Raw genomic sequence first — 27,304 nt, 5'->3', positions numbered from 1 at the left:
GGATATATCATTAGGAACAGTTGTCGCGTATTATATGTTCGCGACAGCATCCTTATTCCAGAAAACAAAACCCGGGAGCATTTTTCGAGCCAATGATCATGGATAAGCCAAGTTATTTGTCTCACTCGGGACGTTTAGATTGTCATCTTCGAATAATCCAGGGTTTAGTTTGTCACCTTTGATAATGTACTTGGAATGGGGTGTTGGATCATTCTCATGCTTTGTCGGATCCGGGGATAATTAAGTTTATGCCAGGTTGACAAAAGATATGGGAATTGGAAATTAATTGTCTGGAATGGATTACACTGTCTCTATTGATGGATGGCGGCTTAATTCTGCTTTAATCCCTTTAATCCTTCAACTTAATCCAGTCAGTTCATTACATTAAGTAACATTATTCACTGTACATGCTGAAGTATGAGACTGTTAATTAGACCACTTCAAAACCATCGAAGGCCTTGTCAATGCCTGAGGGAAATGTCAGGGTGGCAAAAACAAAACAAGCAAAAGAACAAGACATCTGGCCCCCATAAGTACCGCTTGCATTGGAGTTTCTTGGCAGTAAGAAACCAACCAACTGGCCTTTTGCTGTCGGCTACTTTGGAAGAGGATAGAGAGAGAAATGGAGATGATAACCACCGTGAAGTCTGAGCCAACCCCGGTGAGGCAGCAGTTGGATGGCACGGAAGGTAATGCCCCCATGGCAAGATCTGGTAAGAGGCGGCGAAGAGAGCCCTCTGCGGTGGGGATTGGCTGCGTCGATCGAGCGCAGCAACTGCAGCCACAGCCATTGCCAGTTGATCAGTCGACTACTACCACTACTGTGAAGAGGAGTTCGAGGTTTCGAGGAGTCAGCAGGTTTGATGAAATATGAAATGATGCAGTACATTTTCTCAAATATGACTAAAAGGCTCGTTTTTATTTTTTCTTTCACTCTTTGGAAGTTTGGAGACTTGAATCTAACTGGGTAAAATTGGATTTCCAGGCATAGATGGACTGGACGATATGAAGCTCATCTGTGGGATAAAGGGACCTGGAATGCGACACAGAGGAAGAAGGGAAAGCAAGGCACATAGCTAGAACCTCTGAATATGTATCTGTAGCTTGTATGAGATCTATTATGGTCGATTGCTGATTTGCTCATTGTTTTTTCATGTGACTGCACTTTGGATATCATGGTTGGAAACTTGTCATGGAGCAGTTTATCTAGGTGGGCTCTTGAGAGATATTGCCAACTCATATTATACATAAACAACAGTAGTTTATAATTAGTTGGAATAATGCTTGAAGTGAAACCATTTTGTTTTGTTGGGTTAACTCAACAGGGGCTTATGACGAAGAAGAATCGGCAGCAAGAGCATATGATTTGGCTGCAATCAAGTACTGGGGTCCTTCAACCTTCACAAATTTCCCGGTGTGCTTACTACTATATCCATGAATTACTGTATATATAGCAGTTCTTTCAATACTTTCAGGCCGGCTAATGGCTGAAAAATCTAACAATGTCATTCATCTTCTTTCTGGTCTACTCTTTTAATTAGGTATGTGATTACGAGAAAGAGATAGAGATGATGCAGAATATGACTAAGGAGGAATACTTGGCCTCCTTGAGAAGGTACCTTTAACTAGTTAAAATTAATTCAACTGTAAAAGCTTTCACTTTTGAATCCAATTAAACTAAGCAAAATTCCTTTCTGTTTATCACAGGAGAAGCAGTGGTTTCGCAAGAGGTGTATCCAAGTACAGAGGAGTTGCCAGGTAAACCCTAAACCAAGAGTTTCCAGCTTAATTTTTCTGTCATCTGTTCTTTCTTTCTTCTAAATCGATAAACAGTGAACACTGAGGGGAGACTTCGATTCTGGATCATCTGTAGGCACCATCACAATGGCCGATGGGAAGCTCGAATAGGGAGGGTGTTTGGAAACAAGTATCTCTACCTTGGCACTTACAGTGAGTTTCAACCCTCTTTGTTCTTCTTCAACCCTCTTTGTTCTTGTTGCAAGTAAAATGATTGACTAGTTAAAATTCGTATAACTAACTCCACTACTAATCGAGTTGGAGAAACGTATGGGAAACCCTTTCGGCATGCAGGTACCCAGGAAGAGGCTGCGCGAGCTTACGACATTGCAGCGATCGAATACAGAGGGATCAATGCAGTAACCAACTTCGACTTAAGCACATACATAAGATGGCTGAGGCCAGCAGCCGCGGCTCATCATCATCCAAGTCGACTGTCAAGTATGGAGGCTCACCATGCAAATACGCCTCCCAGCTCCATTTCCAATGAGGAAGTACAGGAATTCTCTTTCCGAGCAAGTCCATTAAGTATCAGGGACTTGGGGAAGGCTGCTCTGGAGCAAGAAGAATTTCTACAGACGAAGCTGCCGATAAGCCCATGCAACAATTCGCCTTCCCCAACTGCACTCGGCCTCCTCCTCCGCTCCTCCATGTTCAGGGAACTGGTGAAGAAGAACTCGAATGCCACCACCGAAGAGGAAACCGGCCTGAAGAACGACAGGAAAAACCAGCCACAGGTGGGCTGCAGTGGTGATGAGTATGGAGGGATGTTTTACAGCAATATTAATGTGGGTGCGGGTGTGGGTGCGGTTCCATTTGCTGCGAGCTCTTCTTCCAAAAGTGGCAAGTGGCCCAGATTGGAGGCTCAGGAGATGGGATCTTATAATAGATAGATCGGCAGCAGGCTGCAGGCTGCGCTGTGAAATAATATTTTTTTAAATGATATAAAAAGCACATAAATTATATAAATATCTTTCGGCTTCGCACCTCACCACCTTGAAGTCATTTTAGGCATTGATACGTGTAACTTAGAGCGTACACAATAATGTACCAATAGCATTTTTCTTTTTAAATTGGTCTTCTGACTAGTGACTTTGCAATTGTGATTTCTTCGCTGCTTAATTAATGGCCGTGACTGGTAGAAACACTGACCAGAGTTCTGGACGTGTAAACGAACCAGGCTCCTGTCTCTGCTGATGCACAACCATGTCCCCTGATAATAAACTCATTAACCGCTTGCAGATTTAGCCCAACAGAAGACAAGACAACACACGCACACACATATATGTTAGAGATTGCTGTCAACCCGTTTGGCTCTTGAAAATAGACTTGAGGTGAGTTATGTTGAATTATTAAATGATTAGACGTGGTGTGCGTATAATATAATTAATTATGAACAAACCCAACTTTAAAATGAGTAAATAAGAAATATGACATTTTACTTGAAACAAACCCATCTTAACTGAATTAAGTAATTGGGGCTATTTGTTGTAGCTTAAAAACTGTAACTTTTAGCTTTTAACTTCAAAAAAGTAAGTATGTAGTGTTTATTTTAACTTGTAAAATTTTAGTTTATAACTTCTATTAGTTTTTAAAAGGGGTAGAAGCTAGCTTTTTTAAAGCTGGGGTACCCCAGCTTCTACAACTTCTGATTAAACAGTTACATTTTTGTGACAATTTTATCTTATTTTTAATAAATAATTACTCTTCTATCCACGCAATCAAGGGTCTCTCTTCTTCACCGTCATCTCCATTTTCAAATCTCTTCTTCTCTCTCGCCATCTCCCTCTCTCTATACACTAATTAATTTTTTTATTACACTTTAAACTTATACACTAATTAATTTTTAAATTATCATTCTATAACTATTAAGGATATTATGAACAATTATACAAAAATAAATTATTTTATAACTTATGGTATCAAACACCGCAACTGTTTAACTACAACTTCTGAGAAGTTGTAACAAACAAGTTCACATCTTATTCTAAGTTTTAGAAACTATAATTTAAGAAATTAGAAACTATAATTTCTTTAATTAAGTTGCAACAAACAGGCCATTATATTACTAAACAACACAACTTACTGTGTTTGCTTGCAACCGACAAACTCAATCCTAAACAGGCCCCCAAGTCTATTTGTTAGGGAGTGCGATTTTGTTCACCCTCGTTCACCTTCTTTAACGAGGGTGAACATAACCCCCATTGATTTGGGGTTATTTTTATGTTCACTCTACATGCACCAGAGCATCACAAACAGCTTCGTTTGAAGTTCAATTATACTTGCATTGCCTTTGGAACTGCTCGTGTTTTTTTTATTAATCCCAAAAGTTGCTAGCTGTTACTCACAGTCCATCCTTCTAGCTGGGACCAAAGTTTAGTAGTAACATTATGTGATAATTGTGAGTCAAAATTCAAATTTATTTATAATTAAAAATATATCTTTATAACTATCTTCTAATTAGAACATAAACATATATATATAAATTAATATTATATATATTTATAGATAAATGTTATGTTTTTTTATACCAAATATTTTAAAATTATTGTATTAATTTTTACCATAGTAATATTCTATTCCCTACCCGTGATTTTTTTTTAATTTAAATTTTTCACGTAAATATTTTATATTCTTTTGTGCATCTGAAGGTTTAATTGTAACAAACTTTCAATTCTAATTAAATTCTGACACATTAAATTTAAAAACAAAAAGAAAGAAAACGAGAGAGAAGAAATACCACTTGAGTAGCAACTTCGTTACATTGAGCGGTGATTGTTCAAAGAAAAGTCTCGAGTCCAGACTCTTCCCCCCACCCAAATGGATCACTTGGCATTGTGCTTACCCCTTTTAAAATAAACACCAAAAATATAAAAATAAAGGGGCAGAGCCAAACTAACAATAGTAAAGATCGATCCTCATGTGTGGAAGATGGAGATAGAGTGCTAAATATCTACATTAAAATTGAGCACAAGAGATAAACACAAGTAGATGCATAAAGGATTTCATCTAGACAAACCAAGAAACCCCCCCCCCCCCCCCCCCCCCCATGTTTTACATTAAATTTAACCGTGAAATGAATATATATGATACACACGGACAGCACACCGCCGCTTTTTATTGACCATACATAATCTTCATTCATGGGCTACTGAAAAGAACAGCTCCTCCTTGAGGTCTTAACAAAATGTTTGAATCAGCACTTGGCTGAGGCCGTCCTGCAAATAAATAGCATATGTTTAATTGTCACCAGGGAAAGTCCACGATGCAAAGAGCACTACTAAAATGCTCAAGTTTGAACCTAGATCTGAGTTGTGAACTCTAATGGGCAACATCATGTGGGCGCATAGGGCAATCAGGGCAGCTACTTTATGTTTAAGTGCAAGGAAACAAACACGTATAATAGGACTCAGGTCCCTAAGTCCGCCGCATAGGTACAAAAGAACTGTGGTTTTATTCCAACGAAGATACGGGTTAGTACCAATCAGCCAATCCCTGCAATAGGGATGAAACTGCTTCCCTACGTTCGACTGCGGGAATGCTTGCAACAGGCACTAGGGATGAAGTCCTATTAACTGGATCCTGAAACAAGAATGCCGTTCCCAGATACTGATACAAATACAATGGATTAACTGGATCCTGAAACAAGAATGCCGTTCCCAGATACTGATACAAATACAATGGGGTACTAGACAGAACATACGGTCTTACATTTTTTATTTATGTTATATGTATAAACGTTATATTACTAATCATATAATCCTTCATATGTATAAATGTTATTATTATTTGTATAATATTATTTCTCTACAATACAGGAAAGTACAGATTGTATCTATGTTAATTTGGAATGCTGTTAGATTGTTATGTTAAATTGTATATTTTGGAGTTAGCATATACTCTTGACACTGCAACATTCATTCTCATTTTTATAATAAATACGATTAATTTATTATACTGATATATCCAGAAAGAGACCTGGTATCATATTGTACCAATAAGGAATCTAGTTGATTGACTGGTAAGTATTGACAACAATTGGTGTACGCTGCAACACTCACTCTCATTTAGACATAAGATTTCAAATGCATCAGATTGGACAGAAGCATGTTGCTTAATTGCACCCTAACTACATTTCTCTAGATCATTTATGGAAAATCAAGATGCAGCATGATTTAGGCAGCTGGCAAAAGAAACATAGAAGCCCAGATAAAATATACCTTATGAGACTCCTTGGCCTGCCATCCAACTCATCCAAGCCGTCTTGCACAGTACCATCTGTTATTGACCTACCAGCATTTCCTGAAACTAATGAATCTGCTATCTCCTTCAGACCCTGCAGAAAAGTAAGGTTGCACTAGTTAAACAAAGTGATGCACATGTTTTCAGCTTTTCTGGATTTTCACAGCCCAGCATCATCATGCATGCTCCTGTAGGTATCACAATCATATAAAAAACACTTTGATTTTAGAAAAGAATGATCTGTTCACACTGTTTTGTGTGTGTGTTGTTTTTGCGTGTGTGTGTGTTTTTTTTGGGGGGGGGACAAAGAAATAAAGAAGTTTTAGCAGTGGAACAGCAAATTAAGTGGAACTCTCTGGAGAATATCAGTATGGATGCAAGGATCTTCACCTAGTTAAGTTTTGATCTACAGCAGAACAGAAACAAGCAGTTGCGCAAATACTGCTCTGGGCTTTCTTTCTCTTTTTTTTTTTTTTTTGGTGGGGGGGAGTGTTTGGAAACGAAGAAACAAAGAAAGAAGTGTATTGGTGGAACAGAAAATCAAGTGGAACACCCTGGAGAATATCAGTATAGACGTAAGGATCTTCAGTAGTTAAGTTTGACCTTAGTAGATCAGAAATAAGCAGCTTCCACAAAATAAATACTGCTTTGATGGACACTAATATGTCAGACCCACCACACCAACTAAAAGAATAAGAAAAGAGTAAACTTTGCCTGTGTTACATGGAAACACTGGTGTGTTGGATCAGGGAATGGGTGACATGTTTGACATGCCCAGTATGAGCACCAACATGGTCAAGTAGCAGATTTCTCTATGGATCTATGATATGGTATTTGATATTTCTCCAAACCAATTTACCCAGGAGAAATGAAATGATCCATTAAGAAGTATGGAGTCTAATCAGGTCTCACTATCCTCAAGCATGAAAATTTGATGACTACAGCTTGACCAATACCTGCACCATAAACTCATGCCCACGTTCATGTCAAGATTATGTTTGCAAAGAAAAATGCCCGTGTTAATAAAACATGATATTAGTTCAAAAATAAGAATGCTCTTCAATTTACAACCAATGTACCAGCTAATGAAACATTATTCTGTTAGATCAATGATAATATTTTTCTTTTCACTAGATGTTAGATGATAATATTACTTTGCAATGTTATCATCTAACAGTGGTAATATCAATGGTGACCTTTCAATGTGAAATAAATAAATTCTGTCTGATTAAACAAACAAATAAAGAGTTCTCAAACAGAAAAGAAGAAACCTTGAGACTTGTTTCAGATGAGGTAAGATAACTACGGGATTTCCCTGAAAGCTTTAGTTGTTCCTGCAGAAAATATAAAACATGTAAATAGCGTAAAATGTCGTGTTTCCACGTTGTACGAGTTTGTTTCACAATATCAACTGTCTGATGGAACATTAAAATATCAATTATCTTCACTCATGCTATGTCATGAAACATTTTTATATGAACATGGTGTTGGAACCTCATTTCATCATTTCCTTGTTAGAAAGTGGAGGGCATTACACATAAAGTTGTCACACTGTTCTTTTCTAGGGATTTGTATTGTCAATGTAACTTTTAAAAGTCGATTGACATTATGAATGTCACTCATGCCACTGACCCTAACTTAGTTAATATGAATGCCCATGCACATTTTAATGGACTTTGAAGTAAAATATTCCTAGTGTTAAGCAGATAGACTTGACCATGCTACAAAAGAAGTCCTACTCTATTTAGTGATGCAGGAATGACAGTTAGGATGGTAGTAATCAAAAAGTGCCACTGGATAAAGCAAACAACAAACAAGAAGATTCTACAAACAGGCAATTCAAACTAAAAGGTCCACGTAAATTCAAAAGTTGCACAAGTAATTGGCAAACCTGAAAAGATTCTGGCATTTTCATCTTTTTTCCATCAACAAAGTTGACCAGATATAATACACCCATATTTGCAAAATCCTGTTGCCACAATTGTGTCAGAATATACCCAAGCATATAAAAGAAGGGGGAAGGGGGGAATAAAATTAAACCAGTGCAATGGAAAATCATTCAAGCAAGATGATATACATAAGCATTTTTTGAGTTTGCTTTCAGGTGGTTTATGGTCTAATCTACCATATTACTCTAGACATTAAGGTTATGAACTTATGATGCCCCAAAAGCCAATACCAACAATATTTTCTTTAGTGGCTCTTATAGTACTTCTATGGGAGAAGTGAAACACCAATGTCTAAACAGAACTATTCCTTTTCTTAAGGAGGAAATTTGGATTGGTAAAGCAGACTAATAACCAGTGAGAATGTGGAGAAGTTATGGAATAATAGACTTCCAAAACATAAACCTTCAATATACTAACTTATCCCCCCCACCCCCAACACACACAAAAATAGTAATAATAGAAATAAAACCTTATGTGCACAAGTATTCATGCCAACAGTGATGTACTATACAAGATCAGGAAAGCACTTAGTAGGTATTGCACTAATAATTATCCCCATTACTCTTCAATCAATGACAAGTAGAAACCTTTCCTAGATCATCTAAAACCAAACTTGTTTTGCCATACTACGCATGTTTTAACATTTTAAAGGACATCACATTATCATATCTATTCAGATCAATGTAACTGTAGCCTCGCTGCCTCTCCAATTTGAATTCTAAGTATGGATGCAATTTTTACCTGTTTGTCCTCCAGTGAGCCTATCTTTCCATCCTACAAGCAAAAATATAAATAAATAAATAACAATAAACGAAAAGTGAATTAGTCAACAGAAATAATTGAAGGGTTGAAGAAGAAATAACTTCTAAATAACACGCAAGAAAACTTTCACATTAACATGTTCTACTGAGTGATTCAACCTATTTTAATTAATAACTGTTAGGATTAGGAGCTCTTAGAAACTCAATTCAATACTTCTAGTTTGCCAAATCTCTCAACACTCCTCACCCGAAAATCATCCTCAACAGAAAATATAAACTGGAAATGCAAGAACAGAATTAAACAAAGAAAGAACAAAGAAAATACAACCGAACCAAATCAGTAGGTGCAAGATATATCCTGGTTCAAACTGATCAAGGATCAGTCCTACATCTAGCTGCAAATCCCGAGAGCAATTCCACTCGAAACTGGTGAAAACAGATTACAAGAACTCTCAACTCTCTATCACACAAATTCACTGCCTACACACAAGAGATTACAAAAACTAACCTTCTCTCAAAGCCTTTTCTCTCCTCTTGGCAATCTCACTTGTATTCAGAGACAGAAATGAATGAAGTTTGTTACGTCTGACTGCCTAGCCCTCGCCTCCTATTTATAGACCATAGGGGGCGTTAATTACAAGGCCTATTATTTAGCCTACACAAAGACTAAAATATCCCTTATAATAAACATCTAAGTTAACTACTCTCTAACTTAGAAAATTCCAGTCGCACTCATTCTTCTAACAGGTTCTAATGTCTTCTTCATCTTCTAGACAAAATCATCCATGCAAAACCCAAAAATAACTGCCATGTACTTTCCTCTTTATTCAATAGATTAGTGAGGACAATGGATCCATATTACAGGTTTCAAGTAGAGAGACTCCTGCCACCAACAATGGAGTCAGCATATTATTAGCAACAATTAGGTTCACAATTTGAGTGTAAGCCTTGGTAGCAACAGTATGGTTGCTTTTTTGTAATTGGAAGATCATGATTTTTTTTTTTTTTTTCCCCACGGGGGGGTTGTTTAATAATGAAGGTAATGGGTTTTGAGTTGTGAAAACAGTCTCTGCAAAAAAGTATGGGAAAGGCTGCATAAAAATATATCCCTCCCCCGACCCTTGCAAACAGGAAGCTTTGTGCAGAGGGGACAGCCTCTTTTTATGTTCACAATTCAAAGCAAACTCTTCCAATTTAGTCAGTAAAAAAGTATCTGTCTTCAAGTCTCCAGAAATCCTAGCAAGGAAAGAAGTTGAAAGCTCCTGGAGCAACACCAGTTCTTATGTCAAAAATGAAGCTCCAAAGCAACATCCTCTCAGGAAGACTAATCCACACCAGTGTCAGATCCTAAGATCTGACAGAGGCTATTAAGGGTAGAATTTGAGAATTAGAGAGAATGGAAGGGAGAGTTAGACTGAAAGAGGGGGAGAACAGCAAGAAAAGAGGGAGAACAGAGGGAGAGGGAGAGGGCGAGAGAGAGAGAAGAGAAAGTTTGGAGGGAAAGATTCAGTTATCATTCACATGAATCCCCATCCTCTTACAAGTAGCCTTTTATAGGCATAGGTTGGCTGCTCTTCAGTTGGTGTAACTGAAGTTACAATCTAAAATAGTAGCAGCAATGGCGCCTAACAGATTTACAAACAAAACAATAGTAGCTTAATTACAATAGTGACCCTAGGGTTGTGACAATTCATCCCCCCCCCCCCCCCCCCACCCTCCCAAGAGATTTCTTGTCCCCAAAGATTTGCAGTGATATATTGACAAAGGCAGTTCCTATGTCTAAGTTACACCATTATTTAAGACACTTGCAGGTTATATTATGTAAATGATCAGTTTTATGCAGGTCCAGATGACGAGCAGATTGATGAGATCACGTTCCAGGCAGCAACTCAAGCAAAATGGTGGAGAATTGTTAGTTTTGCATTGAGTGGCTGGAAAGATTAGAAGGACTCGGACTTCCTATTTGAGGATTATATGTGCGGCAGTGACAGTTAGGTAAATTAGGCTAACTGTATATTGTATTAAGTAAGAGGTAGTTAGGGAAATGTCCCGATTATATCCTCCCTTGTAACTCATGCCCTTGTGTCTATAAATAAGAAGCGTGGGGTAAACTGCCGAAGACCCATATGATCGATCATTTCATTGTTGTGCGCAAGGTTGTATCGTGAGAGAAAGCTAGAGAAGATAGACTTGTAATCTCATAATGAGAGTTCTCATGTATCAAGTGGGAAGGCCTTGTGCGAGTGTCAAAAGTCTTGTACTGATTTCATCAAGAATCTTAGGTGGCGTTATATTCGTGTTTCAATTTTTAGATTTGAGTTTTAAATTCATTTTCAGTTTTGTGTTTTGAGTGTCTATTTTGAGATTATTGAAATCACATTCTTTTTATTATTCTAAAAAACTATTTCTCAAAACAAAAAACTGAAAAACGAGTGTACTTTGAAATTTTGAGAAAAATTATTTTATAATATTTTATTTAATGAATTTAATTATTTAGTAAACTGGAACAGTTTAATGCTAGTATATTATTAAGTAATATATACATTTTAAAGTTGGTGAATCTTGCAATATTTTTTGTGGATAATTAAGCTAAATTCAGAGAAGATTTATCCTCAAGTAAAAAAAACCGAGATAATGCTCCTAAAGTTTCGGAATTCTCAAATCTGAAGATAAGGCCAAATGTCTCTCCTTTTATTTAGCTTATTTTGTTTTCTGTTTCTGTAAATAGATTATCTATAAGTTTAAACTAATTATGTTTTGTAATTTAGATAAGTTAGACTTGTACAATAGGTAGGATTCCTATCTCCTAATCTTGTATAAATCAAGTCTATCAATGAAGCCGAGATAACCTTTTTTCTCCAATTAATTCTTCATGGTATCAGAGCTACCCTTTGGCCAAAGAATCTCCCGATAGTCCTCATTCCGGTTTTCCCTTCCAAATCTCCCGATAATCCTCCTTCTGTTTTTCTTCCAAAGCATGTCCTCAATTTCCAGTTCATCTCTCTCCTACTTATCAACATGGACGACAAGAGTACTCAACCATCCGAAATCGTCCCTTTATCCACCAACAATCAAGGCCCCATCGACAATAGTATGTTCACTATTACTGGACATAAATTGAATGGGCAAAATTACCTACAATGGTCTGTATCCGTCTTGATGTTCATATGAGGGAAAGGAAAGGATGATTACTTGACCGGGGCAACAACCAAACCAGTAGAGGAAGATTCTACATATCGGAGTTGGCAAGCCGAGAATAACATGGTAATGTCTTCGCTCATTAATTCTATGGTCAATGATATAAGAGAAAATTTGATGTTATATGATACAACCCAAGAGATTTGGGAGGCTGCTAGGGAGGCTTACTCACATGTTAAAAACACCTCTAAACTGTTTGAGATTGAAAGATTGCTTGAAGATCTCAAACAAGGTGAATCACATGTGACTCAATATTTCAATTCTTTGAATAAATATTGGCTGTAACTAGATAACTTTGATAACATTGAATGGAAGTGCACAGAAGATTCTACAAAATACAAGAAGATTGTTGAACAAAAGAGGCTGTATAAGTTCTTAATGGGCTTGAATAAGAATCTAGATGGTGTTAGAGGAAGGATACTCAGTACAAAACCTCTCCTTAGTATCCGAGAGGCTTTTTCCAAGGTTCGAAGGGAAGAAAGCCAACTGAAAATCATGCTTTAGCCAACAACATCAAATCTGGAACACTTAGCCTTAGTAACCAGAGACACTTCATCACAGAATTTCAAACCAAGGAAGGGACAATCATGGTTTGATCACGCCACAAAACAGGACACATCAAGGATACTTGTTGGGAGATACATGGAAAACCTGATGATTGGAAGCCAACTCATGAAAGAAGGAGTAAGGGCAACCTAGTGTCCATAGAAGAGACCACTACAGTTGCAGCACCAACACCATTCAGCAAGGAACAAATGGAGTGGTTGAAGTCCATGTTTGAGAAGACTCAACTTAATCAGTCCTCAACCATAACATCAGGATCCATAGCCCATAAAGGTATTTTCTTACATGTGTTTGTCACTAAAAGAGATTTATCTACTGTTTAGGTGATTGATTCAGGGGCCTCAGATCATATGATATGACGGGACAAATCAGTTTGTTATCCAATTTCCAGCCATGTGACAAGAACTGGACTGTTAGAGTGGCTGATGGCTCTCTATCAAAAGTTGTGGGGAACCGAAACTGTTACTATCTCCAAGGATATTGTGCTAAAATCGGTTCTCTTAGTACCTAATCTAGATTGCAATCTATTGTCTATCAGTAAACTAACATCTTATTTAGATTGTATTGCCAAATTCTCAAAGAATGTATGTGAATTTCAAGAGCAGACTTCAGGGAAGATGATTGACAGTCCTGAAGAAGGATTGGGGCTCTATCTCCTTGCTAAGACCAACTCCGAAGATAACCTAGTTCAGTCCAACACCTGTTCGGTCATTCCTTCAGTTTGTTTCTCCAATTCCTCCACCACTCATAATGATGCAATTATGTTATGGCATTATAAATTAGGACATCCAAACTTTGTTTACCTTAGGAAATTATTCCCAGCATTGTTTAAGAGTCAAGATTCACAGCAAATACATTGTGAAATTTGTCAATACTCTAAGCATGTAAGAAATAATTATCCTAGTCAAAGTTATTCTCCTTCACACCCTTTTTCTATGATCCATAGTGATGTATGGGGACCTTCTCGAGTTAAAAACATAACTAGTTCTCGTTGGTTTGCTTCATTTATTGATGACCATACCCGACTTACATGGGTAATTCTCATGAAAGAAAAATTAGAAATTGGTTCCATTTTTCAATTGTTTCATTCTATGGTGGAAAGACAAGTTAATACCAAAATTCAAATCCTCGGAACCGATAATGCCAAGGAATATTTTTTTTCAATCCTTGGTTCCTATCTTTCAAACAATGGCATTATACATCAAAGTTCTTGTGTGGATACACCCCAACAAAACGGTGTAGCCGAAAGGAAAAATAGGCATATCTTAGAAGTGGCTCGTTCTTTGCTATTTTCTACAAATGTCCCTAAACATTTTTGGGGTGATTCACAGCCACTTATCTCATTCACCAGTTACCCTCTTAAACTCTAAACCATCATACACCGAGCCAAATCCTTCTCAAATCCTACCCTCACACTCGGCTGCTATCTCATATCCCTCCTAAAATCTTTGGATGTACTGTTTTTGTGCATGTACACCAGCAATTCCAAAGAAAACTTGACCCTAAATCTCTTAAATGCATCTTCATTGGCTATTCTCCTCATCAAAAAAGTTACAAGTGCTACTCTCCCGAGCATAAACAAATTTTTAACTCCATGGATGTAACCTTTTTTGAACATCAACCTTATTATCCCAAAACTGATATTCAGGGGGAGAACCATTCCTATAATTCTCAAGAATATCAGTTTTGGAAAACTCTTCCTATGCAGCTCCCTATTCCTATGCAGCAACAGTCTATGCAGCAGCAAACTTTGCAATCTACTACACCCATACATCCAGAGCCTAACCATCAACAACCTCAATCTACCCATGACCACCCTCCTGCAAGTTTCCTTAGTCCTCAGCCTCCTACCACCAAAGAATTTCAGGTCTACTCTTGCAGGAAGTCCCAACAAGAAAAAGAGCACCAATCCTACAATCGGCCTGACCAAGATACTAGCAGCAATTCCTCTCTAAGTGACAGTGACATTAACAGTTGTAATCATCTTGGGGACAGTTTAGATAGTGCAGCCACCGATGAGACTGATTGGCCTATTGCCTTACGGAAGGGCGTAAGATCTTGCACTCAGCACCCAATACACAACTATATATCCTACAAGGACCTGTCATCAAAGTTTTGTGTGTTTTTATCAAATTTGAATAAGGTGCAGGTGCCAAACACAGTTACAAAAGCCTTCCAACAGCCACAGTGGAAACAAGTTGTTCTTGATGAAATGAATGCCTTGGAGAAAAATGGAAGATGGGAGATAACCTATCTACCTCCTGGAAAACAACTTGTTGGCTGCAAGTGGATTTTTACAGTAAAGTATAAGAAAGATGGGCAGATTGACCGATTCAAAGCTCGGCTAGTAGCAAAGGGTTCACTAAATCCTATGGTATTGATTACTAAGAGACATTTGCTCCAGTGGCAAAATTAAATACCATCCGAATCCTATTGTCTATAGCTACAAATTTAGATTGGCCTCTTCACCAACTAGACGTGAAGAATGCATTTTTAAATGGAACTCTAGAAGAAGAAGTCTACATGGAAATTCATCATGGCTTTGAAACCAATCATACGAGAAATAAGGTATGCAAACTTGAACGATCCCTCTACAGATTCAAACAATCACCTAGAGCTAGGTTTGAGAGATTTACAAAGGTAGTCAAACAACAAGGGCACAATCAAAGTCAAGCTGATCATACACTGTTTATCAAGCATACCATGGAAGGTAAATTATCCATTCTTTATAGTATATGTGGATGATATTATTGTTACAGGAGATAACCAGCTGGAAATAAATAATCTCAAGGGCATGCTTGCAAAGGAATTTGAAATCAAGGATCTCAGAAATCTAAGGTACTTCTTGGGTATGGAGGTTGCAAGATCAAAAGAAAGTATACTCTAGACTTTCTAAAAGAAACTGGAATGTTGGGTTGCAAACCGGCTGATTCACCTATGGATCCAACTACAAAGTTAGATCTTAGCAAGGAAAGTGCACCAGTTGAAAGGTATCAAAGATTGGTGGGAAAGTTAATATACTTATCCCACAAGTGGCCTGATATAAGCTTCTCAGTAAGTTGTGTTAGCCAATTTATGAATGATCCTAGAGAAGTACATATGAATGCTGTCTATCGCATCTTAAAGTTTCTAAAATTGACTCCGAGCAAAGGCTCGATGTTTCGAAAAACAAATAATTGAGGAATAGAAGTGTATAGTGATGTTGATTGGGCTGGTTTTGTTCGTGATAGGAGGTCAACATCTGGCTATTGTTCTTTTGTTTGGGGGAATTTAGTAACTTGGCGTAGCAAAAAATAGTCCGTGGTCGCAAAAAGTAGTACAGAGGCTGAATTTCAAGTTATAGCTCAAGGGTTTTGTGAAGGAATATGGTTGAGGAGATTATTTCAACAACTTCAAGTGGCTATCCCTAAACCAGTTCAAGTTCTATGTGACAATCAATCTGCAATCAGCATTGAAAAGAACCCGGTCCATCATGATCGGACAAAACATGTTGAAATAGACCGGCATTTTATTAAAGAGAAGTTGGAAGAAGGGATGTTTCAGTTGGTATATACTCCCACTACAAATCAAGTTGCTAATATATTAACTAAAGCTCTACCGAGAAGAATTTTTTATGGAATGAGCTCCAAGCTTGGTTTGAACAACATTTTTCAGCTCAAGCTTGAGGGGGAGTGTGGATAATTAAGCTAAATTCAGAGAAGATTTATCCTCAAGTAAAAAAAACCGAGATAATGCTCCTAAAGTTTCGGAATTCTCAAAGCTGAAGATAAGACCGAATGTCTCTCCTTTTATTTAGCATATTTTGTTTTCTGTTTCTGTAAATAGATTATCTATAAGTTTAAACTAATTATGTTTTGTAATTTAGATAAGTTAGACTTGTACAATAGGTAGGATTCCTATCTACTAATCTTGTATTAATCAAAGTCTATCAATGAAGCCGAGATAACCTTTTTTCTCCAATTAATTCTTCATTTTTTTCTGTTACAAAAATAAAATACAAACAACAAATATTTAATTTCCAAAGGTCAGATCGCTGGATCTGAAAATTAATTTCCAGATTTTCACCCACCATCGACCGGTGATTCCAACTATCAGGACCAACCATTGGCTTCACCTCACCATAGTGACCAACATACCCCAAAATGGGTTAGATCTGATGGCTAGATCTTTGTATATCTAACTTTTAATTTCCGGGCCACACACCCCCGCGAATATATATATATATATACGGCGAGAATGAACAGAGAGAGAACCGATCTAGACAGTAAGGGCAGAGAAGATAAAGAGGCAGTTGTCGAAAATCCAAAGGAGGCAGAGACGCAGTGGTTGTCGCGCTTCACAGTGGCCAAGCGTAGTGGTGAAGAAGGCGATGGTCGAGCCTCAGCGGTGGTTATTGAGCGGCGATAGTGACATAGACGTGATGACCGAAAGGCCTTGGTTGTCGATGGTAGGGGCGGTGGTTGGCTGCCTGGAGAATGGAGAGGACAAGGAGATGGAGTAGGCGGTGAGTGCACAACAAAGAGAGAGAGAGAGAGCTGCTGTTCGTTTTCCACGTTTTGGGATTTTTTAGCATGTTTTGGCTTAAAATACTCAAAACATTTTTTTGTTATTTTGAGTTTTCTTTATAAAAAATTTCTTTGTTTTCAAAAATGCGTTTTTAAAAATATGAAAACAAACATGTTTTCACTATTTTAAAAAATTAAAAACTAAAAACGATCTGAAAACAAAAAAGAGAATAGGCCCTTAGTTGATTGCTCTCTGACCGAAAGCTGGATGTAGGACCACATTTGCGATCTAAACCAGGATAATCGCTAGTGTTCTTGTGGTTTGGCATGTTCTGTCTCTATTTCAATTCTGTTTCTATCTTATTTTCTATTTGTGGCGTGAATCAAGAAGTGTGTGTGTGTGTGTTATATTGGGCCTAAAATTAGTGTTCCAGTGCTCCCAATTTTAACAATCTGGCCTCCAGCTGCTTCATTCTATCCTTCCACCATCTTCGCAATTCAGTGCAGATCAGAGTCAACTGAATTACCGTGATCGACAATTCCACAATCTGATCGTGATTGCTGTGGGCTCCGATCACTCAGATCTGCTTCTCACCAACGCCTTAATCTCCATCTAATGGCCGAGGACCACCTCGCTCTGATCTGCAATGGAGTTATCTCCTCTGTGCTGCAACTAATTCACTTCCTCTGGTTTGTACTAAATTGCCTGTCCAATCTGCAACTACTATCTCCTCTAATCTGCAATTGATCACTGATCGGGACTGACAGCAGCCACGACTCAACAATTTCCCAATCCAATCCGATCGACAGAATTCACTGTAACCGATTGCTGTGGACCAGCAACCAACAGATCTGATAGCGATCACTGTGGTTTCAAGATCGCTCAAATGTCTCTAATCGGCGCCTTATTTTGCACCCCGATCACAATCCAATGGCCGAGGACCACTGCCTATGATACCTCTTGTCAGATTCTAAGATCCGACTGAGGCTATTTAGGGTAGAATTTGAGAATTAGAGAGAATGAGAGGGAGAGTTAGACTGAAAGAGGGGGAGAACAGTAAGAAAAGAGGGAGAGAGAGAGAGAACAGAAAGTTTGGAGGGAAAAGATTCAGTTACCATTCACGTGAATCCCCATCCTTTTACAAGTAGCCTTTTATAGGCATAGGCTGGCTGCTCTTCAACAGAATTACAAATAAAACAACAGTAGTTCAATTACAGTAGTGCCCCTAGGGTGGTGACAACCAGCCACATGCAGCTTCTCAATTTAGCAATTGCCGTCCCACCACCCTGATTTCAGCCATCAAACTATTCAGTCAAACCATGCCAATTATGCACTATTTCAAGGATCTAATCCCACACACGGTATCAGCTATTAGCTGTTCTCTCATTGTTATCCAAGTGCGCAACCTTGTTACACTAAATAGAAAATATATTTCTAATCATGGATATTTTCTTAGGTTAACATTATATTAAAAGTGTGAGTTTGGTCTATGCAAGGGCGAAGAGATGTAGGACCTCCTTAAATTTGTAAACTAATGATTTCGGGATATGTATCAGATGATGGGTAAGAGTACAAACCCCACATAAGGACATTTATTTATACCAGAGTATAGTATGTTAATGTATTCTTCTCATCCAAGAGGCATTAAATCAAATGAAATTTAGTAAAAAAAGGGGGAAATTTAATCTTCCATCCATGCCACTGGCCATGCAATTTCTCCACTATGAAATCAAAGGCAAGCTTCTTTCCTCCAAATTACACACAATAGTCATATCCAGTACATGGGTAGACAAGAAGGAATAGAATCCTAGACAATACTGGTTATAACATATTACAACCTCTTACAGGTTTGGATAGTTCATTCATATAAAATTGGTAGCTAGAAGTCATACCTTACAGTAAAACAATATGCCCTTTCAAGTTTCATCAGGTTTGTTAAAGATAGAAAAGTCAAGAAACAGCAGAAACCTTAACTTGAGCTACCCCACACAGAAGACAATTTACAAATTTAACGGGCAAAGCTCACCAAGCAAGAAACCATTCTCTGTAGTGCGTCCAAGTCATAGCCAATTTGAGAAAGATCAGTGCGAACATCAGTAACCTGTTCCACAAGTCAAAAAAAACTCTTATGATGTTACTGGATCATATTCAAATCACAATTAGATTCCAAGTTATTTCTTTCAATCTTACTCAATATGAAATAGTTTCAATCAAAATATGCTCCATTATACTAATAAAGTCATGAATAAAAATACTACAAACTTGCACAAAAAAGAGAAACGCTTTTGGATGTATACCTCATTCTTAATTAATTTTGATATTCCCACTTGCTCATCCAGTTTTCCATCCAAGTTCTCAATGCGCTGAGTCAAGTGCCTCTTAGTTGCCTGATCAAAAATAGGGATTTTGTGAACAATCAAATAGTTGGATATAAACTCATTTTCTATGAAATGTAAAAAGGTTTTCTACAGAAGATAAAGATTGAAAGCAATTATACAAATAGAAATGAAAACTTTTAACAGTTACATTTTGCATTCATGCCATGGAAACTAGTAAATGGGACTTTGTCATCTGTGTCAGACACAATAAGGCCTGGTATAGGATTTCCTAGACAACTAACTGCACTTCCTCACTGAACTCCACATATACTCTTTCAAAAAATTGTAGATAATGGCAAAAAAGAAACCTAGTGGTTCAAAATAACAATACCAAAGTTTTCAAAGACATCCTCACTGAACTCCATATCTACTATTTCAAAGAATTATAGTGAGAATTTAAAAATGGAGAGTTGTTAAAAAAAAAACTTGAGGCAAAGTAAAAATGCCCAAGTTTTACGTTGGAGTCGCAATTCAAATCTCATTACTGTATTGAACAAACATTCAGAGGAACGACGCATAGTTTTTTTCATATGAAATTAAATTTATATAACTCTTTATGGGTTCCTAGCTCTTCTACTGAAACCAAACTTTAAAGCTATCAAGAAGGAAAAAACTTATCAATATCCCAAGCAGTTTCTTATTCTAGTCACCTAGCATCCTTAATACAATCAGTAGTGCATGCCCAACCATTAACATATTTTTCTTTGTTTTACCTACAATACCATCTCATTTTTTTTTCTTCTGCTTATTTTTGTGTTGTTATTGTTGAGTCTTGAATCAGCTTCCTCACACAATTAGACACTCTCTCACACCCAAACCCTTAGCCGATGGTGATAGAAACAAAAGAAACGTAAAACAGAACACAATAACAAGCAGTAACAGTAAATGAACAAGAAGACTTATCCTGGTTCGGGCAAGAATTTGCCCTACATCCAGACTGCCAGAAGATGCCGACAGAATCCACTATCGAAGAAACAAGAATACAGCACTTCCTCTCCAATATCTTCCTCGCACACACTTAGGCTAAGAATCAACAACCTCTCTCACAAGAATACAAGGACCGAGCATTAGCTCTCTCTCAATTCTCTAACTCTCGTGTGCGAATATAATAGAAAGAATTCTAGGTAGCCCCAACAGAACCTATCCGCCTCTATTTATAAGAGATAGAGGCGGTTACAACTTAAGGACTGAAATGCATTAATGAGGGAATACAAGGCCTATCCGGAAATAACTTAAAAGTAGATATTTCTGTTATATTCTGAACACATAAAATATAAGAATACAATCATTCCCCAATTAAGAATCCTGCCCTTTACCGAAACTAAACAGCTAGACTAATACAAATTCTAACAGTTATTTCATGAATTCACCTAACATTCATTGTGCTAACAGATTTCTTGAGTACCAAGTATGTCCACTTCCTGTACCATAGGAATACATGGATATATTGTGTGCCAATAGGCACTAACTAAGCTATAATAGTCATATGTCATAAATTGTGTACCACTAGGCACTAACTAACCTATCTATAAAGTATGGTTAAAGTGGTGCCAAAAAGTCAAACTTTGTTATTCTATAAATCTGTTTTACATCTCCATTTCCCAACATCAGCAAACTCCTTTGGCTGCCCAATCAAGCTGGCTTCAACAATATATTATCTGTTTACAATGATGTTTAACTTCCAATGAGCAGGCTCCCACGTGTCTCCTTTGTAACAGGAGCTGGTTCTACAAAAACCAGGCAAGCCAATTCTATGAAGTTCTTCAGCAGACACAACAACAACAACAGTCTAGCACCAGAGACAAAAAGGTGCAGCAATGGATTCTAATATTGTTGTTGTAAATAGGATAGAAAAAACTCAACATTCCGTTTTTTTTTTTTTTTTGCTTTTTTTTTTTAGGGGGGGGGGAGGGGGGGGGGGATGGTTGTAAGAGGAAGGCAACCAAATTTAGTCATGGCATCAAGTTGGGAGAGTGAAATGAATCAAACAGTAAACTGATTTCGACCCAACAATCACAGCCCAAAATTGAGCCACTGGATCAAGCAATAAACTGATTTGAACCTGTCAATCACAGCCAAAATTGAGGTTGAGGTGCAGAGAGTGAAATGGATCAAACAGTAAACTGATTTGGACCTGTCAATCACAGCCCAAAATTGAGCCATTTTATAATTACAAAGGACATTCATTCCCTTTAAACTTTTGACTGTCAAAACAAGGCACTGGTTATCAATGATGCTAGCAGTTTTTCTTAAATAGGCTGTTACTGCTGACAGTGCAAGGAGTAACTCCTCATGGGTCAGTGAGCTCTTATGATTGATTATTGATTTGGGCAGTCAAACAAGTCAGGACAGTCCATCTTTTTAAACTATCGCCACTTATAATGAAAAAACAGGATTTACAACTGTGTTTTGGCTCAGCAAATGGGAGAAAGTGCATGAGAACACACTAGGATAATCCATCAACACTTCTAGTGTTGAAGGTATTCCTTCTTATTACAGCCAGTCCCAATGTCGGATAAAGGAGGAGAGTTAAGTAGCCTATAGCCATCATAAAAATCATTGATCTTTTAACATGAATTCTAGACAAAGATTACAAAGTTAGGATTCATGTTGCAGCCAACTAGTGGGATGAAGGCCTGTGCTGAAAATTGATCAAACAAACTGATTTTGTTTTATGATTATGCACCAAAAAATACATTAAAAACGAAGATAATGAACCCTGTAACTTACAGCAAGAGCCTCAGACACATGCTCCAAATGTTTTGTCAAGTTTGAAACAGCATTTGCCATGTTACGCTTTGTAACATACATAAGGTCTGAGAATGAAAAACCCTGAAAATGAATAAATAACAATAAGGGAAGAGGAAAAGTTAGTCTTACAAATTAAATGCAGAATTAGAAAATTGTAAATTCAAATAAATTTGCATACTTAATAACAATCAAATAAAAAATTTTGGAAGCAAAAGGGCAAAGTAGAGGAAAAACAACTGATAAAGAGCAATTGATGTAAATAAAGGGTCATCCTTAAACCAACCTTCCACCACATGTATCCATAACCTAATGCTCCCAATGCAGCAGCCGGCACTATAAGAGATGTTATGTCACCTAGAGATATAATATCAATTAGAAAGTGCTCCATTGAATGGCAATGGCCATAATGGACAGTGCCAACATTCACATAGCATCATAAGCACTTTTAGTAACTTAATGGATACCTAAATGAATGATTGATCTGAGATAAAGGTTACAACAGCTATATAATACAAATCAAAGTAGGATATTCTTATGAAAAGTTCAAGCAGAAGAATACCAATTTGGCCAGAATTCCCATTCAGAACAGTAATCTGTCTTGCTGAGGCTAATTGGCGGACCTCCATTGCTAACCGGCGCACCTATAAGATAAAAAAAGCAAAGAAAAGAGCAATCCCAGAAACACATTCAGTGAAGAAACATGACTTATATCTTTCTTGAACATTAGTTCAGGATTCCCCCTATAAAATAAAAGAAACTAGTTTCTTCTTCAAACAATTAATAAGAGGTTCTTCATGTTTCTAAATGTTAATGTGAAACAGAGGCATAATCCAGGTGAGAATACTACAGGTCTGCCATTTAATCCTACTTGAGAGCAGGGAACATCCAGATTCAGGCATGAGGGATATGAACTGAGTTATGCCTCAACAAAAGTTCATACAAATATTATCCAACATATGCTTTTGTTTGGATAAGCAAGCTTCAGGAGTTAAAATTGTTGAATAAGTAACTGACTTGAATCTTCCAGAAAAGAGGCAAATTACAAAATTATTTTATTCTAAAGAATAGTTGACACAATATAATCCATTGTGAGTGTGAGAACCCCCCAACCAAAAAACAGAAAGAAGGGGAATAAAAAGCAAAAACCCATCCTTCCCTTGCTATTGCTTCTCTTAAACTTTTATAAGAAAGATGGGAAATACACCATAAAGGAGACGATATATAGCCCCTTAATGCTATGTTCAGAACCAAAATTTATGAGGGAAAGAGAGAGAGAGATGAAATTGATTAGTATACTTTTTTATGGATAATGAAATTCAAAAAAAAAAAAAAAGTTTTGGCAATGAATATTCCTTCTTGTTCTGTAACCCAATCAAAATAATAATAAAAAAAGAATAGTAACTCCAGTCCCTTCATTTTCTTTTCCAATCTTTGACCTTTCCTTTCATTTGCACTCCATAAATCCAAGTAACAAATTTATTTAATTTCGTTACTTTTTAAATACGTATTCAAGTTACAAAAGGAACTTTATAATCGCTGTGTAAAATGAAATATTTTATCTTTAGGAAGGAAATAACAAGAAACCAAATGCTTCCAAGAAAAAATGTACCTATCAATAAACAAGAACCCATTATCACCTAATACTTGGTTAAGCTGTTCTTTTTTTATTTTTTTTTCCCTAAATGAACAAACTCACCTGAGAAGCAATGGCATCGGAATGATCAGAATCACCCTCTGATGATGAGTTCCCCTTTTTCTCAAATCCTTTCACCAGGGACTGCCAGTAAAAAACGCAGTTAGACTAAGGAAAGCATCAGCTCGCTAACCCAAATCACAAAATACACTAGGGCCACATCTCTATTACATGGTCCAAATGAGAGCATCTGATATTAGTTATTAAAGTAAAATGACTTAAATTCATATCTGGATACATTTTTTCCACAAGCAATACCAGATAACATAAACCTTAGACTCAATAGATAGATAGTAAGAAATTAGGTGCCTCATAAGGCAGCACCAAACCATCTAAATTTCAGATGCATCCCCTCAATCCAACTCTAATAGTCAACCTCATGCATATGTAATTAAATCTCTGATTGACTTCATATAAACGCATGCAAACATACATAGCCCAAAGTTATTCAATATCCAAAACAAGATCAACGATAGACAGAATACAGTATAAAAAAAATAAATAACAAAAAAAAAAAGAATTCACAAGAAACTAACACTTCCGGCTTTGAAATGAACAGAAATTCAGCAATGAATGAGAATTGATTTTACCTGAATGTCGCCCAATACGTCGGACAGTTTACCGTTCTGGAACAGGACCGTGCTGGTGTACCCTGTACAGAGAGAGGGAGAGAGAGATTTCAGTGGCGAGTGTAATCAACCAGATCGACATCAAGAGCTCGACGATGAATTGATCAGATACGTTGGATTGAATTGATTGTTGGGTGTTTGTGGGGGAGACCGAACCTGCTCCGACCAAGATCAGGATCTTGGAGAAGCCTATGCCGGTTTGCATCGCCATCGCCCGCTTGATCACCCAACCCTAGCTGCTTGACCTAACTCAAGTCGAGTTTTTCCAGTTAGCAGGAGGAGGAGGAGGAGGAAGAGGTTGGTCTCATTTCAGAGTTAGACTTGAGAAAACGGCGTCGTTCTTTCTTTGAATGGCGGTGTTAGATCTACTTCGGTCATAACCGGTTTCTCCACGGGGCACGCTGAGCTGCTCTTCGAAAGGCAGGCCCCGCTTTTAGTTGAAAAATAAGATATTTTTTAATTTGTATAAAAAATAAAAATTATCTCCTCTAAATGAAATATTTTATAAAAAAATAGGTTAAAATATGTTTTAATAGTTATATCATATAATTTAATTTTATGAAAAATACAATGTGTTAAACAATAAATATATAATTTAATTTCTTGAATATGATATTTTTTTATGAAATTTTATACTCTCAAACACACTTTTATAATTTCTATTATAAAATGAAAAGTTCACAAATAATAAATAATTTATTTTAAAATTTATAAAATTAATTTTGTATGATTTTATTCAAATGAAATATACTCAGACTATTTGTGATTTGGGTCATTTGACGAGCCGCCTCAATAAAATAGTTTATAAATTTAGTTTTTAAGTAAAGTCACGCATTTATTACTAATTTTATTAAATTAAACTTTAATTGAATCAAAATAGATGAATTAAGTTCAAATACAAATTTTAAATTAAAAAATTTGCAAAGCAATGATCTATGATGAGTTTTAAAATGAACCCATCATCAAAATTATAGAAGAATTTGGGTTTAAAATTTATAAATACATAATCTATATAAAAATTATGACAAATAGAGGGAATTAAATAATTTCTATTAACCAAACTGATCAATATAAATTCATGAAATCTTTTATATACACATGTATATGACTCTGCCAAACTATAAAATAAGAGAATATCTAATCCACCAAAGCAACTAAACACCCACTAAAACAACTAAATATACTTGATAAAGTCTTAATTGACAAAGTCTTAACTAAACAAACTTGACCAATTCTTGGTAGTTTGCATGGTTATTACACGTATCATTTCCTTTCCCCACTCAAATTATCTTTGTCCGTAATAATGAAGATGTGTGCGTCTTTAAGCATGAAAATTTAAGATTACTAATATTGATGTTCAATAATGAATTTATCATCATAGTAAAAACATGTGCCATTTTTCCAACAATATTGAATTTATTGGTTTGCAATTCATTTGAAATGACTAGCATTATTAATGGTGCCAGTGCTGGTCTTTAAGCATGCGTGAAAGACCCAAAACTCCAGCGAAGCTATTGGATCTTAATTTTGGTTGTGTGTGAAGTGGTTGTCTCTGAATCTTTTGAAGTTGTTTTATTTTATGATTAGCTAAGAGACTCCTATTGTTTCATTTAAGATCATAGATTGTTTGATTTTTACATCTAAGCGAATATCATATTAGAGTCATTATAAATGAAAATAGGCTATCCAAACTTATAAGGGGCAAGTCCAATATTTTGGAAATCAAAATATTGCTTTGCCTTATAAACCCCATCAGTTGAGTATTCACCGTTAAATTTTGAGAATAACAATTTGAGGTGTTGATGGGGGCAGTCACGGTTGTTGTTTGGTTGAGAACCTTCAGCTGCAAAGAAGTTGGTTTCGAATTGACAAGTGATTGGGCTTGATGAGTGTTGGAAAGCTTTAAGCTTGATTAACACCGTTTGCAAAATAACATGAATGCGGTCGATACTTGACTCACATCAGGCCAATATTTCATAAACTTCATTATGAAATTTAGCATTGATTTGTCACAAGTGGACATAGTTTGAATCATGCTTTGATACCAAATAATGAGAGAATTTTAGTTTAGAATTTATAAGCACATAATTCATAGAGAAAATAAGACAAATAGAGGGAATAAGATAATTCTTATTACCTAACCCAATTTATTTAAATTCAAAATATATTTTATATAGATCTGCATATGACTTCATGGAGATAGAAAAGATTAGAATATATAACCCATTAAAATACCTAAACAGATTTGACAAAGTCTTGTTGGGTTGCATAATTGTTGCACGCATCACAAAATTTATTGATAAAGTTTTTTTTTTTAAATTATTCGATGACAAGTTGTAAAACCCATATAGCAACAAGTTTTAAAATTCGTTACTAATGAGTTTTTAAACAACAAAACAAAAGGATGAAGAAAAATTTGTTTCGGTATAATAACAAAGCAATCAATGAGATTTTTCTCCCTTTTTCTTCTTCCTTTTATTTTCTTCATCTTATTTGTCTTTCTCACTCGTTTGTCTTCATTTTATTTGATTCCTCTTATTGTTCTTCATTTTCACCATTTTGTTTTCTTCTCGTTTCCTTTCATTTCATTATTTCATATTGAGTTTCAAAATTTATTATCAATAAATTTTACATTTATCCAGATTGCTTCATTCTAAAACCCATTGTCAATGGGAGGGTTGTGAATGATTGATTGGAAATATCACTAGCAACAAATTTCGACTATATATATTTTTTTAATTTTCATGTTTTGATTTTGATTTAATTGGGTATTTTGATTTAATTAATTAAATTGTCTAAAATAAATTAGTATAAAATACCTAAAAAAATTTAAATT

At 36.4% G+C, this 27,304-nt stretch overlaps 2 protein-coding genes across 2 annotated transcripts; one reads left to right on the top strand and one right to left on the bottom strand.

Annotated features, from left to right (window-relative positions):
* Positions 1-560: 560 nt before the first annotated feature.
* LOC127796327 (AP2-like ethylene-responsive transcription factor At1g16060) lies at positions 561-2,690 on the top strand. The gene is made up of 8 exons (XM_052328412.1): positions 561-858; positions 986-1,068; positions 1,202-1,210; positions 1,326-1,414; positions 1,542-1,615; positions 1,708-1,758; positions 1,874-1,950; positions 2,092-2,690. The coding sequence occupies exons 1-8, from the start codon at positions 623-625 to the stop codon at positions 2,688-2,690; spliced, it is 1,218 nt and encodes a 405-aa protein (XP_052184372.1). The 5' UTR covers positions 561-622.
* A 1,844-nt stretch (positions 2,691-4,534) lies between these two features.
* LOC127796619 (uncharacterized) lies at positions 4,535-24,819 on the bottom strand. The gene is made up of 13 exons (XM_052328855.1): positions 24,625-24,819; positions 24,430-24,491; positions 23,843-23,923; positions 22,706-22,787; positions 22,430-22,500; positions 22,126-22,227; positions 19,315-19,404; positions 19,044-19,118; positions 8,730-8,762; positions 7,931-8,008; positions 7,311-7,373; positions 6,018-6,133; positions 4,535-5,015 (listed from the first exon to the last, which is right to left on the bottom strand). The coding sequence occupies exons 1-13, from the start codon at positions 24,677-24,679 to the stop codon at positions 4,994-4,996; spliced, it is 930 nt and encodes a 309-aa protein (XP_052184815.1). The 5' UTR covers positions 24,680-24,819; the 3' UTR covers positions 4,535-4,993.
* Positions 24,820-27,304: the final 2,485 nt, after the last annotated feature.

This window comes from Diospyros lotus, chromosome 3 (assembly GCF_014633365.1).
Source record: "Diospyros lotus cultivar Yz01 chromosome 3, ASM1463336v1, whole genome shotgun sequence".
Lineage (NCBI taxonomy): Eukaryota > Viridiplantae > Streptophyta > Magnoliopsida > Ericales > Ebenaceae > Diospyros > Diospyros lotus.
The sequence above is the reverse complement of the archived record's forward strand: the minus strand, read 5'-3'. Positions and strand labels throughout refer to the sequence as shown.